General features: G+C 49.3%; 1 protein-coding gene across 3 annotated transcripts in view; it reads left to right on the forward strand.

Moving 5' to 3' along the window:
• The window catches only part of LOC140426354 (uncharacterized), a 160,338-nt gene that overhangs the window by 16,847 nt on the left and 126,061 nt on the right, over positions 1-17,430 (forward strand). For all 3 annotated transcript variants that reach the window (XM_072511014.1, XM_072511013.1, XM_072511012.1), the window contains exon 2: positions 2,019-3,099. In XM_072511014.1, coding sequence (XP_072367115.1) covers positions 2,019-3,099 — 1,081 coding nt within the window. The remainder of the gene's footprint in view (positions 1-2,018; positions 3,100-17,430) is intronic.

The raw sequence follows: 17,430 nt of genomic DNA on the forward strand, positions 1-17,430 counted from the left end.
CGCAACCCAGTAACCCCACATAACCTTTTTGGACACTAAGGGCAATTTAGCGTAGCCAGTCCACCTGACCTGCACGTCTTTGGACTTTGGGAGGAAACCGGAGCACCCGGAGGAAACCCACGCAGACACGGGGAGAACGTGCCGACTCCGCACAGACCGTGACCCAAGCCGGGAATCGAACCTTGGACCCTGGAGCTGTGAAGCCACTGTGCTAACCACTGTGCTACTGTGCTGCCCTCGTTCTGCCTTTTCATGAGTGGGTACAGTTTCTCCCTCTCTTCTCTGTCCAAGCCCCTTATGATATTGAATACCTCTATCAAATCTCCTTGTTTCTCCAAGGAAAACAGTCGCAACGTTTCCAATCTGTCTTCATAACTGAAGTTCGTCAGCACTGAACCGAAACTTGGGTATAATTCCATGCTGCGGCAGACCTTTTACTATCCCACTATTTTTATATACAAGTCCAAAAGGAGAGTGGTGAAGATTACTGGACATGATTAGCAGTAAAAACACTGGTTGACTTTCGTCTGCAATCTGGAGCTGCAGATAGGTCAACTGTAGATCATAGAATTTACAGTGCAGAAGGATTCCATTCTGCCCATCGGGTCTGCACCGGCCTTGAAAGAGCACCCTACTTAAGCCCACACCTCCACCCTCTACCTGTAACCCAGTAATCCCAGTAACCTAGCCTTTGGGCACCATGGGCAATTTAGCATGGCCAATCCACCTAACCTGCACATCTTTGGAAGGTGGGAGGAAACCAGGAAACCGGCGCATCCGGAGGAAACCCACACAGACACGGGGAGAATGTGCCGACTCCGCACAGACAGTGACCCAAGCTGGGAATTGAACCAGACTCCTGGCGCTGTGAAGTAACATTGCTAACCACTGTGTTACCGTTCCGCCCCACGGGTGTAGTGTAGCCACCTGAGTTGGCCAAGTCCCGATTTAAAATGGAGAACAGCAAAGGCTGAAGGGAAATTCAGCCAACACAGGCAGAAACCAGCAGGTGCAAGTTACCGTGTATTAAACTCTGCAAAAGCCCAGACAGCATCAATGCAAGCAGCCATCTGCATAATAATGTAGCAGCCATCTACATACTAATGAACAATCGTAACATTCGGGACAAACTATGCTAAGCCAGACTCCCCGGCGCCAGCAGGAGCCAACACAAAAGAGGTTAACGGTCACCACAAGACCGCCCATTGATCAGGGGACCGCTCCAGTATTGGAGAAATCGAGCCAAGCAATTGGAACGAAGTCCAATCACCTACAACCAGGTACAGGGTCCGCCCCGAAAGGCGGGAAGCCCCTGGGGACTATAAAAGTTAAGCCCCAAGTTCAAATTGTTCTCCTTGACCGGGTCACTCAGCAACGCGAAGCAACCCCTGAGAGTGAACGGTCCAAGCTGCCGCATCCCTGAAGTAAGTCTCAAGTCCACGCTCGCTACGAGATAGGCGCTCCTCGCTACCAGTCCATACCGGCTTTGAATCCCACAGTTTCAGATTCCGAACGAAAGGCCATTTGTTCCCCTGACCTGGTGGGCCTGTCCAAAGCTAAGTATAGGCCTGTTAGTTGTAGAAGTAGCTATAGAAGTAGAATTTATGCATGAGTAGTGATTTACTGTGTATAATAAATGTGCTTTGATTTGAATCTTACTAATTGGTGTGTTGAGTTATTGATCATTACTTGAACTTGAACCTCATGGCGGTATCATAAAGATACCTGGCGACTCGCGAGCAATGGTTATAAAACAGAGCCAATTGAACCAACCAAAAGTTAGCAACAGTAGTACACCTAGTGGCACTTTATTGAGATCTATGGGACTCCCGAGTTTGGTGTATGGAATGCCAACTTAGGTGATTTCAGACATCCATTAGTAGAAACATTACAAGTGGCGTTGATGTCTGACCTTGTTAAACTAGTTTTACTTTAAATAAACAAATTACTGCTTAAGGTTGGAAACCTCATTGCATTCCAGCTACAAAAGATAACCATTGTTCTGCTCTTCTTTCCAGGAAGAAGTAATTGATTTTAAAGGTCTCCGAGAAAAGTTTCAAAAATCTGATATAATCAAGGTCAAGCCCAGTGGTAAACAGGTTTCTGAAGCACCTGGCGGACCATGTACTGAATCAGTGCTAAGAAACATTGACATTTTTGAGACGGTTAATCTTCACAATGCCGCTGATCAACAACTTGAAATAAAATCACCTCATCCTCCTCGTCTACCAAAACCAGCAATAGTTCCAAAGCCCGTACTTTTGAAACCGCCTGCGTGGACAAAACCCAGTGTTCCAGTAGAAAGTGGAAGAAGGCCTGAAACTCATACTACCTCTGAAGGAGCATCGATGGGGATTAGGCCCAACAAACTTCAAAAGCCTGAAAATCAAATATCAGAACCCAGAACTTCAGAAGCTAACGCACAAAATCAGAAACTGGACACAATCTCGTTTAAAGAAAAATTAAACATTTGGGAAAATTCTTTACGCTGCACTATTGAGCCTAGTACACCAGGTGAAAAGATCAAATATGCTACGCTCCCTCCCTCATTATTAGGTTCAGGATCAAACTCTCCATCTAAGACAACGTATTGTGCTGAACCACTTTTCAGGACCGCTTCTTTTACACAATCTAAACAGAAAGAACTGAGTATGGAGCCAGAGATGCAGATATCTGATGCCATGGATGAAATACCCCAGTCTAAGGAGCCAACCATGCTCATCCGAAGCAGCAATACCTCTAAAACAATTGATGATTGTGTTCCATCCCTGCCACCAAAAGCTTACCTTTCTATACCAGAAATGAATCTGAAAGGGTTCAGACTAGATAACAACATCACTGTTGAATCAGATGTTTCTCCAGCATTGCCAAGGGGGTTCATAAGGTTGGATCGAGCTAACCATCAAGAACAAAAGTTTCTGATGGAGCCAAGGGAAGGAGCTGCCCAGCAGAGAGACTGTCAAGATGCATTCATACCACGCAGGGAGCTCCCATCTACTGAAGTACTGGGACCTCCTCCAGTGAAACCACCCAGATCATTTAAAGTAGACCTCCGCGCAGTACAGAATATCCAAGTGGTCAGTTGCAGAGCAATGGAATGTAAGATCTGCCTATCTCTGCCAAAATTCATACTGTTAGATTTGACAAGAACTCAAATGCTAATTCATTTATTTTTTTAATGGATTCCAAAACCTATCCATAATATTATTAAATTTAGTATATGGATGCACATTTGCTGGAAATTTGTTATAAGAATCTTCTCACTAGAGAGTGCTGGATTGGTCTTTGTGTGACACACAAAGTTGCTACTTTGTGAACGTGTATCATTCTGGCCACTGAGTTCCCACTGATCACTCAAAATACTTCAGGAAATAATTTTTCAACTGCCTTTTTTTAGAAAATATTTTATTGAAGCATTTATAATTTTTACAGTTTAACATTCCTTAAACAACACAAAAAACCTAAAAACAACGTCCCCTACTACCACCGCCCTATTTCCAAATTACCCATGTACTAAGGTCCCTGTCCTTGTCTTACACTACCATGCCTCCCATTTTCCTCCCCTTCATTCTCCCCCCCCCCCCCCCCAACCCTTACTGCTGACGTTCAATTTTCCCTGAAGAAGTCGATGAACGGCTGCCACCTCCGGACAAACCCCTGAATTCATCCTCTCAAGGCGAACTTGGGCGGGACTCTCCGACCCCCTGCCGGGCCGGAGAATCTCCGGGGGGGCGGCGTGAATCATGCCCTGATGCCGGCTGCCGGATTCTCCGCGCCGATTTGTCGGTGGGAGTGGGAATCGCGTCGCACCGGTTGGGGGCCGTTGACAGTGTCGTCGTCCTCCCCACCTCGGTGATTTGGGGGGGGGGCGCGGGGTGATCTGGCCCCCGAGGGGGGCCCCAGCACCAGCTGCTGTAATAGTCCGCAATGGCTGGCGCAGAGAAGAACCCCCCTACGCATGAGCTGGGATGATGTCAGTACCCGCTGGCGCACCCACGCATGTGCCAATTCGCGCCGGCCGGCGGAGGCCCTTCCGCGCCGGTTGCCGGCCTAGCCCCTGAAAGTGTGGAGGATTCCGCACCTGCCGGGCGGCCTGACGCTGGAGTGGTTCACGCCACTCCTTGGCGCCAGTACTGCCCGCCCCGCCGGTTAAGGGAGAATCCCGCCCCTAATCTTTGCCAGCCTGAGAAACCCCGCCATGTCACTGACCCACGCTCCTGACATGGGGGTTCCAAGTCTCTTCTCCCCCCCTCCCCCAGCAAAATCCATCTCCGAGCCACGAGGGAGGAGAAGGTAGATCAGAACATCGCCCCCGGCCCGCGGATCATACCCCAAATATTGCCAATTCTGGGCTCGGAGTCACCCTCCCTTCCAGGACCTCTGACATAACGTCTGCAAATCCCTACCAGAATCCCCTCAACTTAGGACACACCCAGAACATATGATTCGCCGGGCTTTCCCCACAGCATCCACACCTATCCTCCACTTCTTCAAAAAACCTGCTTATCTGGGTTACGGTCATGTGGGCCCTGTGAACCACCTTGAACTGGATCAGGCTAAGTCTGGCACAAGACGAGTTTGAATTAACTCTCTTCAGAGCCTTTTCCCATAGTTCTATTTCCAGCTCCCCTCCCAACTATTCCTCCCACTTCCTCTTCACCTCCCCGTTAGGGACTCCTTCTCACTCCGTTATATATTTCCGAGACCCTCCCCAACCCCCGTTTTTGACACCACCTTATCCAGTAGTCCCTTCGGTGGGAGGTGAGGAACGCTTGGAACCTGCCTCCGGACCCGTAGGTACCGAAACCCGTTCCCACCCGGCAACTCAAACTCCTCCTCTGATGCCACCTGGCTCGGGAAATCCTCCTAAATGATCCACAAATCTCTCAATCCCTGCCCGCTGCCACCTCCTAAAGCCCTCATCCAGCAGCACCCCCCCCCCCACCCCCCCACCCCCGGAACAAAACGGTGATTGTCACAGATCGGTGACCACACTGACGCCCCCTCCAATCTCATGTGCTGTCTCCATTGCTCCCACACCCTCGGCGCTGCCACTATCACTGTGCTTGCGGAGTACCGAGCCGGTGAGAATGGCAGGGGCGTCGTCAATAAAGCCTCCAGACTCACACACTTACAGGATGCCGCCTCTACCCGGTCCCAAACCGACCCCTCCCCCACTACACACTCAACTGCCTTTTCTAATTGAAATTTCTGATGTCCGAGATAAAAATTTAGCATTTTTGAATATATAAAAAAGGTACTAATTTCATGCTATAATTACTTCAGTGAGTTGTTTCTGGTGTCCTTTGGTATTGTTACTAGATAGTATTCCAAAACAGAAACTACTGGACCATCTCAGCAGTTCTGTCAGCACCCGTGGAGCAAAAGAGGAGCGAACGTTTTGAGTCTGAATGTCTCTTTGCCAAAGCTGGTGACACCTTACATCAGTGGGAGGGAAATTTTTGGAACGGATTCTTCGAGACCGGATTTACTCCCACTTGGAAATAAGTGGACATATTCGCGAGAGGCAGCACGGTTTTGTGAAGGGGAGGTCGTGTCTCACTAACTTCATTGAGTTTTTTGATGAAGTGACGAAAATGACTGATGAGGGTAGGGCAGTGGATGTTGTCTACATGGACTTCAATAAGGCCTTTGACAAGGTCCCTCATGGCAGACTGGTACAGAAGCTGAAGTCGCACGGGTTTAGAGCTGAGCTGGCAAGATGGATACAGAACTAGCCTGGTCATAGACAACATAAGAACTAGGAGCAGGAGTAGGCCATCTGGTCCCTCGGGCCGGCTCCGCCGTTCAATGAGAGCATGGCTGATCTTTTGTGGACTCCGCTCCAATCTCCGGCCCGAACACCATAACCCTTAATTCCTTTATTCTTCAAAAAACTATCCATCTTTATCTTAAAAACATTTAATGAAGGAGCCTCAACTGCTTCACTGGGCAAGGAATTGCATAGATTCACCACCCTTTGGGTGAAGAAGTTCCTCCTAAGCTCAGTCCTAAATCTATTTCCCCTTATTTTGAGGTTATGCCCCAGAGTTCTGCTTTCACCCACCAGTGGAAACAACCTGCCCGCATCTATCCTATCTATTCCCTTCATAATTTTATATGTTTCTATAAGATCCCCTTGCATCCTTCTAAATTCCAACGAGTACAGCCTACTCAACCTCGCCTCATAATCCACCCCCCCCCCAACTCTGGGATTAACTGAATGAATCTCCTCTGCACACCCTCCAGTGCCAGTACATCCTTTCTCCGGTAAGGAGACCAAAACTGAACTCAATATTCGAGGTGTGGCCTCACTAACACCTTATACAATTGCAGCATAACCTCCCTAGTCTTAAACTCCATCCCTCGAGCAATGAAGGACAAAACTCCATTTGCCTTCTTAATCACCTGTGAACAAACTTTTTGTGACTCATGCACCAGCACACCCAGGTCTCTCTGCACAGCAGCAAGTTTTAATATTTTATCATTTAAATAATCCCTTTTGCTGTTATTCCTACCAAAATGCATAACCTCACATTTGTTAATGTTGTATTCTATCTGCCAGAACCTATCCCATTGACTTAACCTATCCAAATCCCTCTGCCGACTTCCGGTATCCTCTGCACTTTTTGCTTTACCACTCATCTTGGTGTCGTCTGCAAACTTGGACACATTGCACTTGGACCCCAACTCCAAATCATCTCCCAACTCCAAATCATCTATGTAAATTGTGGGCCCAACACTGATCCCTGAGGGACACCACTAGTTACTGATTGCCAACCAGAGAAACACCCATTAATCCCCAAAAATCTTTGCTTTCTATCAATTAACCAATCCTCTATCCATGCTACTACGTTACCCTTAGTGCCATGCATATTTATCTTATGCAGCAACCTTTTGTGTAGCACCTTGTCAAAAGCTTTCTGGAAATCCAGATATGCCACATCCATTGGCTCCCCGTTATCTACCGCACTGGTAATGTCCTCAAAAAATTCCACTAAATTAGTTAGGCACGACCTGCCCGTTATGAACCCATGCTGCGTCTGCCCAATGGGACAATTTCCATGCAGATGCCTCGCTATTTCTTTCTTGATAGATTCCAGCATCTTCCCTACTACCGAAGTTAAGCTAACTGGCCTATAATTACCCGCTTTCTGCCTACCTCCTTTTTTAAACATTGGTGTCACGTTTGCTAATTTCCAATCCACCGGGACCACCCCAGAGTCTAGTGAATTTTGGTAAATTATCACTCGTGCATTTGCAATTTCCCGAGCCATTTCTTTTAGCACTCTGGGATGCATTCCATCAGGGCCAGGAGACTTGTCTACCTTTAGCCCCATTAACTTGCCCATCACTACCTCCTTAGTAGAAATGGGTGGCCACCAGAAAGGGCAGGCAGTCAGTGCAGGAATCCCCTGTGGTTGCCCCCGCTCTCGAACAGTTATACCACTTTGGATACTGTTGGGGGGGGGGGGGGGATAGCCTATCAGGGAAAACAGCACCAGCCAGAGCAGTGGCACCACAGCTGGCTCTGATGTTCAGAGGGGAGGGTCAAAGCGCAGAAGAGCAATAGTCATAGGGGACTCTATAGTGAGGGGCACAGAGAGAGTAGATAGTCAGAGGCTTTTCCCCAGGGTAGAGGGGTCAATTACTTGGGGGCATAGGTTTAAGGTGGGAGGGGCAAGGTTTAGAGTAGATGTACGAGGCAATTTTTTTTACACAGAGGGTCGTGGGTGCCTGGAACTCACTGCCGGAGGAGGTGGTGGAAGCAGGGACGATAGTGACATTTAAGGGCCATCTTGACAAATACATGAATAGGATGGGAATAGAGGCATACGGACCCAGGAAGTGTAGAAAATTGTACTTTAGTCGGGCAGCATGGTCGGTAGAGGTGTGGAGGGCCGAAGGGCCTGTTCCTGTGCTGTACGTTTCTTTGTTCTTTGTTCTTTCTGTTCCCCTCTAAAGATTTCCCAGTCCTCTAGTCTCCCACGAACCTTTGCCACTTTGTATGCTTTTTCTTTCAATTTGATATTCTCCCTTATTTCCTTAGATATCCACGGTCGATTTACCCTCTTTCTAACGTCCTTCCTTTTTGGTGGTATAAACCTTTGCTGAGCACAGTTAAAAATCGCTGGAAGGTTCTCCACTGTTCCTCAACTGTTTCACCATAAAGTCTTTGCTCCCAGTCTACCTTAGCTAGTTCTTCTGTCATCCCATTGTAATCTCCTTTGTTTAAGCACAAAACACTAGTGTTTGATTTTACTTTCTCACCCTCCATCTGTATTTTAAATTCCACCATATTGTGATCGCTCCTTCCGAGGGGGTCCCTAACTATGAGATCATTAATCAATCCTGTCTCATTACACAGGACCAGATCTAGGACCGCTTGTTCCCTCGTAAGTTCCATCACATACTGTTCCAGGAAATTATCGCGGATACATTCTATGAACAACTCCTCAAGGCTGCCTTGACCGACCTGGTTAAACCAATCGACATGTAGATTAAAATCCCCCATGATAACCGCTGTACCATTTCTACATGCATCCGTTATTTCTTTGTTTATTGCCTGCCCCACCATAATGTTACTATTTGGTGGCCTATAGACTACTCTTTACTGAAGTCTTGCCCTCTCTCTCTCTCCGCGCCCTTTACTGAAGTCTCACACTCTCTCTCCGCACTCTTTACTGAAGTCTCGCCCTCTCCGTGCTTTTTACTGAAGTCTCGCCCTCTCTTTCTCTGCGCTCTTTACTGAAGTCTTGCCCTCTCTCTCCGCGCTCTTTATTGAAGTCTCGTCCTCTCTTTCTCCGCGCTCTTTACTGAAGTCTCGCCCTCTCTCTCCGTACTCTTTATTGAAGTCTCGTCTCCACGATCTTCACTGAAGTCTCGCCCTCTCTCTTCGCTTTTTACTGAAGTCTCGCCCTCTCTCTCCGCGCTCTTTACTGAAGTCTTTCCCTCTCTCTCACTGCGCTCTTTACTGAAGTCTCACCCTCTCTTTCTCCGCGCTCTTTACTGAAGTCTCGCCCTCTCTCTCCGCGCTCTTTACTGAAGTCTCACCCTCTCCGTGCTTTTTACTGAAGTCTCGCCCTCTCTCTCTGCGCTTTTACTGAAGTCTTGCCCTCTCTCTCCGCGCTCTTTATTGAAGTCTCGTCTCCGCGATCTTTACTGAAGTCTCGCCCTCTCTCTGCGCTCTTTACTGAAGTCTCGCCCTCTCTCTCCGCGCTCTTTACTGAAGTCTCACCCTCTCTTTCTCCGCGCTCTTTACTGAAGTCTCGCCCTCTCTCTCCACGCTCTTTACTGAAGACTCGCCCTCTCTCTCTCTCTCCGCGCTCTTTACTGAAGTCTTGCCCCCTCTCCGCGCTCTTTACTGAAGTCTCACCCTCTCTCCACTCCCTTTACTGAAGTCTCGCACTCTCAGCGCTCTTTACTGAAGTCTCGCCCCCTCTCCGCGCTCTTTACTGAAGTCTCGCCCTCTCTCTCCGCGCTCTTCACTGAAGTCTCACCCTCTCTCTCTCTCTCCGCGCTCTTTACTGAAATCTCGCCGTCTCTCCGCGCTCTTTACTGAAGTCTCGCCCTCTCTCTCTCTCTCTCCGTGCTCTTTACTGAAGCCTCGCTTTCTCTCTCCACGCTCTTTACTGAAGTCTCGCCCTCTCTCCGCGCTCTTTACTGAAGTCTCGCCCTCTCTCTCCGCGCTCTTCACTGAAGTCTCACCCTCTCTCTCTCTCTCCGCGCTCTTTACTGAAATCTCGCCGTCTCTCCGCGCTCTTTACTGAAGTCTCGCCCTCTCTCTCTCTCTCTCCGTGCTCTTTACTGAAGCCTCGCTTTCTCTCTCCACGCTCTTTACTGAAGTCTCGCCCTCTCTCTCTCCGCGCTCTTTACTGAACTCTCCCCCCCTCTCCGTGCTCTTTACTGAAGTCTCGCCCTCTCCGCGCTCTTTACTGAAGTCTCGTCCGCTCTCCACGCTCTTTACTGTAGTCTCGCCCTCTCTCTGCGCTTTTTACTGAAGTCTCGTCCTCTCTCTCTCCGCGCTCTTTACTGAAGTCTCGCCCTCTCCGCGCTCTTTACTGAAGTCTCGTCCGCTCTCCACGCTCTTTACTGTAGTCTCGCCCTCTCTCTGCGCTTTTTACTGAAGTCTCGTCCTCTCTCTCTCCGCGCTCTTTACTGAAGTCTCGCCCTCTCCGCGCTCTTTACTGAAGTCTCGCCCGCTCTCTCTCCGCGCTCTTTACTGAAGTCTCGCCTGCTCTCTCTCCGTGCTCTTTACTGAAGTCTCGCCCTCTCCGCGCTCTTTACTGAAGTCTCGCCCGCTCTCTCTCCGCGCTCTTTACTGTAGTCTCGCCCTCTCTCTGCGCTTTTTACTGAAGTCTCGTCCTCTCTCTCTCCGCGCTCTTTACTGAAGTCTCGCCCTCTCCGCGCTCTTTACTGAAGTCTCGCCCTCTCCGCGCTCTTTACTGAAGTCTCGCCCTCTCCGCGCTCTTTACTGAAGTCTCGCCCGCTCTCTCTCCGCGCTCTTTACTGTAGTCTCGCCCTCTCTCTGCGCTTTTTACTGAAGTCTCGTCCTCTCTCTCTCCGCGCTCTTTACTGAAGTCTCGCCCTCTCCGCGCTCTTTACTGAAGTCTCGCCCGCTCTCTCTCCGCGCTCTACTGAAGTCTTGCCCTCTCTCCGCGCTCTTTATTGAAGTCTCGCCCTCTCTCTCCGTACTCTTTATTGAAGTCTCGTCTCCGCGATGTTTACTGAAGTCTTGCCCTCTGCGCTTTTTACTGAAGTCTCGCCCTCTCTCTCTCTCTGCGCTCTTTACTGAAGCCTCGCCCTCTCTTTCCGCGCTCTTTACTGAAGTCTCGTCCGCTCTCTCTCCACGCTCTTTACTGAAGTCTCGCCCTCTCTCCACGCTTTTTACTGAAGTCTCGTCCTCTCTCTCTCCGCGCTCTTTACTGAAGTCTCGCCCTCTCTCTCCGCGCTCATTACTGAAGTCTCGCCCGCTCTCTCTCCGCGCTCTTTACTGAAGTCTCGCCTGCTCTCTCTCCACGCTCTTTACTGAAGTCTCACCCTCTCCGTGCTTTTTACTGAAGTCTCGCCCTCTCTCTCTGCGCTTTTACTGAAGTCTTGCCCTCTCTCTCCGCGCTCTTTATTGAAGTCTCGTCTCCGCGATCTTTACTGAAGTCTCGCCCTCTCTCTGCGCTCTTTACTGAAGTCTCGCCCTCTCTCTCCGCGCTCTTTACTGAAGCCTCACCCTCTCTTTCTCCGCGCTCTTTACTGAAGTCTCGCCCTCTCTCTCCACGCTCTTTACTGAAGACTCGCCCTCTCTCTCTCTCTCCGCGCTCTTTACTGAAGTCTTGCCCCCTCTCCGCGCTCTTTACTGAAGTCTCACCCTCTCTCCCCGCGTTCTTTTCTGAAGTCTCACCCTCTCTCTCTCTGCACTCTTTACTGAAGTCGCGCCCTCTCTCTCCGCGCCCTTTACTGAAGTCTTGCCCTCTCCGCGCTTTTTACTGAAGTCTCACCCTCTCTCCACTCCCTTTACTGAAGTCTCGCACTCTCAGCGCTCTTTACTGAAGTCTCGCCCCCTCTCCGCGCTCTTTACTGAAGTCTCACCCTCTCTCTCCGCGCTCTTCACTGAAGTCTCGCTCTCTCTCTCCGCGCTCTTTACTGAAGCCTCGCCCTCTCCACGCTCTTTACTGAAGTCTCGCCTTCTCTCTCTCCGCGCTCTTTACTGAAGTCTCACCCCCTCTCCGTGCTCTTTACTGAAGTCTCGCCCTCTCCGCGCTCTTTACTGAAGTCTCGCCCTCTCTCTCTCTCTCTCTCTCTCTCCGCGCTCTTTACTGAAGTCTCGTCCGCTCTCTCTCCACGCTCTTTACTGAAGTCTCGCCCCCTCTCTGCGCTTTTTACTGAAGTCTCGTCCTCTCTCTCTCCGCGCTCTTTACTGAAGTCTCGCCCTCTCCGCGCTCTTTACTGAAGTCTCGGCCTCTCTCTCTCTCTCTCTCTCCGCGCTCTTTACTGAAGTCTCGTCCGCTCTCTCTCCGCGCTCTTTACTGAAGTCTCGCCCTCTCCGCGCTCTTTACTGAAGTCTCGCCCGCTCTCTCTCCGCGCTCTTTACTGAAGTCTCGCCTGCTCTCTCTCCGCGCTCTTTACTGAAGTCTCGCCCTCTCCGCGCTCTTTACTGAAGTCTCGCCCGCTCTCTCTCCGCGCTCTTTACTGTAGTCTCGCCCTCTCTCTGCGCTTTTTACTGAAGTCTCGTCCTCTCTCTCTCCGCGCTCTTTACTGAAGTCTCGCCCTCTCCGCGCTCTTTACTGAAGTCTCGCCCTCTCCGCGCTCTTTACTGAAGTCTCGCCCGCTCTCTCTCCGCGCTCTTTACTGTAGTCTCGCCCTCTCTCTGCGCTTTTTACTGAAGTCTCGTCCTCTCTCTCTCCGCGCTCTTTACTGAAGTCTCGCCCTCTCCGCGCTCTTTACTGAAGTCTCGCACGCTCTCTCTCCGCGCTCTTTACTGAAGTCTTGCCCCCTCTCTCTCCGCGCTCTACTGAAGTCTTGCCCTCTCTCCGCGCTCTTTATTGAAGTCTCGCCCTCTCTCTCCGTACTCTTTATTGAAGTCTCGTCTCCGCGATGTTTACTTAAGTCTTGCCCTCTGCGCTTTTTACTGAAGTCTCGCCCTCTCTCTCCGCGCTCTTTACTGAAGTCTCGCCCTCTCTCTCTCTCTGCGCTCTTTACTGAAGCCTCGCCCTCTCTTTCCGCGCTCTTTACTGAAGTCTCGTCCGCTCTCTCTCCACGCTCTTTACTGAAGTCTCGCCCTCTCTCCACGCTTTTTACTGAAGTCTCGTCCTCTCTCTCTCCGCGCTCTTTACTGAAGTCTCGCCCTCTCTCTCCGCGCTCATTACTGAAGTCTCGCCCGCTCTCTCTCCGCGCTCTTTACTGAAGTCTCGCCTGCTCTCTCTCCACGCTCTTTACTGAAGTCTCACCCTCTCCGTGCTTTTTACTGAAGTCTCGCCCTCTCTCTCTGCGCTCTTTACTGAAGTCTTGCCCTCTCTCTCCGCGCTCTTTATTGAAGTCTCGTCTCCGCGATCTTTACTGAAGTCTCGCCCTCTCTCTGCGCTCTTTACTGAAGTCTCGCCCTCTCTCTCCGCGCTCTTTACTGAAGTCTCACCCTCTCTTTCTCCGCGCTCTTTACTGAAGTCTCGCCCTCTCTCTCCACGCTCTTTACTGAAGACTCGCCCTCTCTCTCTCTCTCCGCGCTCTTTACTGAAGTCTTGCCCCCTCTCCGCGCTCTTTACTGAAGTCTCACCCTCTCTCTCCCCGCGTTCTTTTCTGAAGTCTCACCCTCTCTCTCTCTGCACTCTTTACTGAAGTCGCGCCCTCTCTCTCCGCGCCCTTTACTGAAGTCTTGCCCTCTCCGCGCTTTTTACTGAAGTCTCACCCTCTCTCCACTCCCTTTACTGAAGTCTCGCACTCTCAGCGCTCTTTACTGAAGTCTCGCCCCCTCTCCGCGCTCTTTACTGAAGTCTCGCCCTCTCTCTCCGCGCTCTTCACTGAAGTCTCGCTCTCTCTCTCCGCGCTCTTTACTGAAGCCTCGCCCTCTCCACGCTCTTTACTGAAGTCTCGCCTTCTCTCTCTCCGCGCTCTTTACTGAAGTCTCACCCCCTCTCCGTGCTCTTTACTGAAGTCTCGCCCTCTCCGCGCTCTTTACTGAAGTCTCGCCCTCTCTCTCTCTCTCTCTCTCTCTCCGCGCTCTTTACTGAAGTCTCGTCCGCTCTCTCTCCACGCTCTTTACTGAAGTCTCGCCCTCTCTCTGCGCTTTTTACTGAAGTCTCGTCCTCTCTCTCTCCGCGCTCTTTACTGAAGTCTCGCCCTCTCCGCGCTCTTTACTGAAGTCTCGGCCTCTCTCTCTCCGCGCTCTTCACTGAAGTCTCGCTCTCTCTCTCTCTCCGCGCTCTTTACTGAAGCCTCGCCCTCTCTCTCCACGCTCTTTACTGAAGTCTCGCCTTCTCTCTCTCCGCGCTCTTTACTGAAGTCTCACCCCCTCTCCGTGCTCTTTACTGAAGTCTCGCCCTCTCCGCGCTCTTTACTGAAGTCTCGCCCGCTCTCTCTCCGCGCTCTTTACTGAAGTCTCGCCCGCTCTCTCTCCGCGCTCTTTACTGAAGTCTTGCCCCCTCTCTCTCCGCGCTCTACTGAAGTCTTGCCCTCTCTCCGCGCTCTTTATTGAAGTCTCGCTCTATCACTCCATTCTCTTTAATGAAGTCTCGCCCTCTCTCTCTCTCTCTCCACGCTCTTTACTGAAGTCTCGCCTCTCTCTCTCCGCGCTCTTGACTGAAGTCTCGTCCTCCCTCTCTCCGCGCTTGTTACTGAAGTCTCGCCCTCTCTCTCTCCGCTCTTTAATGAGTCTCGCCCTCTCTCCGTGCTCTTCACTGAAGTCTCGCCCTCTCTCTCTCCGCTCTTTAATGAGTCTCGCCCTCCCTCCGTGCTCTTCACTGAAGTCTCGCCCTCTCTCTCTCCGCGCTCTTTATTGAAGTCTCGCCCCCCCTCTCTTTCCGGGCAGAGGGTAGCAGCGGATGGCTGCGTTTCTGAACGGAGGACTGTGACTAGGTGCGTCCTCGGGGATCAGTGCTGGGACCCTTGTTTAAATAATTTGTAGGAAAATGCAACTGGTTTGATTCATAAGTTTGCGGATGGCACAAAGGTTTGTGGAATTGCGGATAGCGATGAGGACCATCAGAGGATACAGAAGGATATAGATCAGTTGGAGACTTGGGCGGCGAGATGGCAGATGGAGTTTAATCCGGACAAATGTGAGGTAATGTATTTTGGAAGGTCTAATACAGATGGGAAATATACAGTAAATGGCAGACCCATAAGAGTATTGATAGGCAAAGGGATCTGGGTATACAAGTACACAGGTCACTGAAAGTGGCAATGCAGGTGGAGAAGGTAGTCAAGTAGGCATACGGCATGCTTGCCTTCATCGGCCGGGGCATTGAGTTTAAAAATTGGCAAGTCATGTTGCAGTTTTATGGAACCTTAGTTAGGCCGCACTTGGAATATAGTGTTATAGTGGAATATGTGGAGGCTTTGGAGAGGGAACAGAAAAGATTTAGCAGGATTTTGCCTGGTCTGGAGGGCATTAGCTATGAGGAGAGGTTGGAGAAATTTGGTTTATTCTCACTGGAATGATGGAGGTTTAGGGGTGACCTGATAAAGGTTACAAGATTATGAGGGGCATGGACAGAGTGGATACTCAGAAGCTTTTTCCCAGGGTAGAAGAGTCAATTACGAGGGTACATAGGTTTACGGTGCGGGGGGCAAGGTTTAAAGGGGATGTATATGGCACGTTTTTTACCAGAGGGTGTTGGGAGCCTGGAACTCGCTGCCAGGGGAGGTAGTGGAAGCAGATACGATAGTGACTTTTAAGGGGCGTCTTGACAAATACATGAATATGATGAGAATAGAGGGATATGACCCTAGAAAGATTGGGGGGGGGTTTAGTTCAGATGGGCAGCATGGTTGGTGCAGACTTGGAGGCCGAAGGGCCTGTTCCTGTGCTGTAATTTTCTTTGTTCGTTCTTCTTGAGAGATGAGGGAAGATTACCTTTCCTCATTCTAAATTTATTTTTAAAATGGTTTAAAACTGCGAAATTTAGTATCTCTAAAAGATATGAATAAGAAGGGGAGTTAAGAGTATTTAGAAGGAGTAATGGGACAGGGGTAAAGGATGTCAGAGGATATAAAGTTTTACTATGTATTTTAAAAGGAAAGGAGTAAAGAGGGAGGCAAATGGGGAAAAGAGGAAATAGAATGGGCAGGATTTACCAGCTGTTCACGCCGGTGGAAAATTCCAGTCCCACGCTGCGCATAGGTTCCCCCGGCAGTGAAGGGTGCTGTCAGTGGGAAATCCCACCGCAAAATACGCGGCGGTCAGTAAATCTCACCCTATATTGGTTTTTTTTCTCTTGCTTGTTAGATGCCAATAATATGAACTGAAATATTGAATTTGATTTCTCCAAGCATGCTGCCTGAACTGCTGAGTGTTTCCCCATTTTTCAGTTTTTGTTTTAATCCAGTTCACAATTGATATATTTTGGAACATAAAATCTGCATTTTGCCCCCTCGTATTTCCATATACATTTTTTTTTTAAAAAAGAAACCACATAATATGAAAACACAGCATCAGTCTCCACATCTCCGTTGACAACACTCAGCTCTACCTCACTACCACTTCTCACGGCCCCACCAGATGAGCATAAATTTCCTCCATTTAAGTATTGGTAAGATGAAACCAATTGACTTTGATCCCCTCTACAAACTCCATTCTCTCACCACAGACTGCATAACTTTCCCTGGCAACTGTCTGAGGCTGCACCAGAATGACCTCAACCTTGGTGTCCTATTTGACCCTGAGATGAGCGATGGGGCTCTTATTTTACGTCCTAATAAGAGTTGATAGTCCGGTTGATTGGAGGTGTCAAAATATGACTTTATTGCTAATTATTCACTTGAAACGAACTAAATCAAAACTTACAAACAAAATATCAAACGATCCATAAACAACTGACAAAACATAAAGAAATCACAACACAAACAAACATAGATAATTCAGGAATTCGGGAAAAAAGACCTCGACCACCAGGTCCCACTTTTAAGGGAATTCTTATCTCTGGTTTAACCCCTCATTTACTCTCATTGGTTTCTAATTCCTAGCTGAGACCTCCTGGTTTGTTCAAAGGAATGTCTGTTACTTAGAGGATGATTTATTGATCAAACATTGGACATTACTTAAGATTGACTGGTGCCAATAAAGATTCGCTCAGTGTCTGCATGCGCAGTCTTAGGAAAATTACTGGATAGGTTTCTCACACTTTCCATGTTGCACAGCTCGGCCCGGAGCCTTGCTATAACTGATTATTTGATACATTCTTAGTGCTAAATACACTGGAATACAATGGCTAATTCATTTATGCGAAACAGTGACTGGATTCCCACAGTCAGACACTTTTAATCATTTTTACCTCTCAACTACATGCATTCAACTAACATTAAAACTATGACTTATCAATGAGCTTCCAACGACATACCCACATCATCACTAAGACTGTATATTTCCACCTTTGTAACATGCCCAACTCCACAGCTGCCTCAGTTCATCTGCTGCTGAAGCGTCATCCATACCTTTGTTACTTCTAGATTTGGATGATGCAACAAACTTCTGGTCAGCCTCTCCTACTCTGTAAATATGAGGTCATCCAAAGCTCTGCTGCCTGAAATCAAACTTGTACCCACCACCTCGGTCCTTGCTGACCTACACTGACACCTGACTAAGGAAAGCCTCAGTTTTAAAATTCTCATCCTTGTTTTTTTAAATCCCTCCACAGCCTCGTTCCCCCTTCCTATCTTTAATCTCCTCCAGGCCCACTAATTCTGGCATTGCCAGATTTATTCATTCCACTGTTGGTGGTTTTG

The sequence above is a fragment of the Scyliorhinus torazame genome, chromosome 7, assembly GCF_047496885.1.
Source record: "Scyliorhinus torazame isolate Kashiwa2021f chromosome 7, sScyTor2.1, whole genome shotgun sequence".
NCBI classification, from domain to species: Eukaryota; Metazoa; Chordata; class Chondrichthyes; order Carcharhiniformes; family Scyliorhinidae; genus Scyliorhinus; species Scyliorhinus torazame.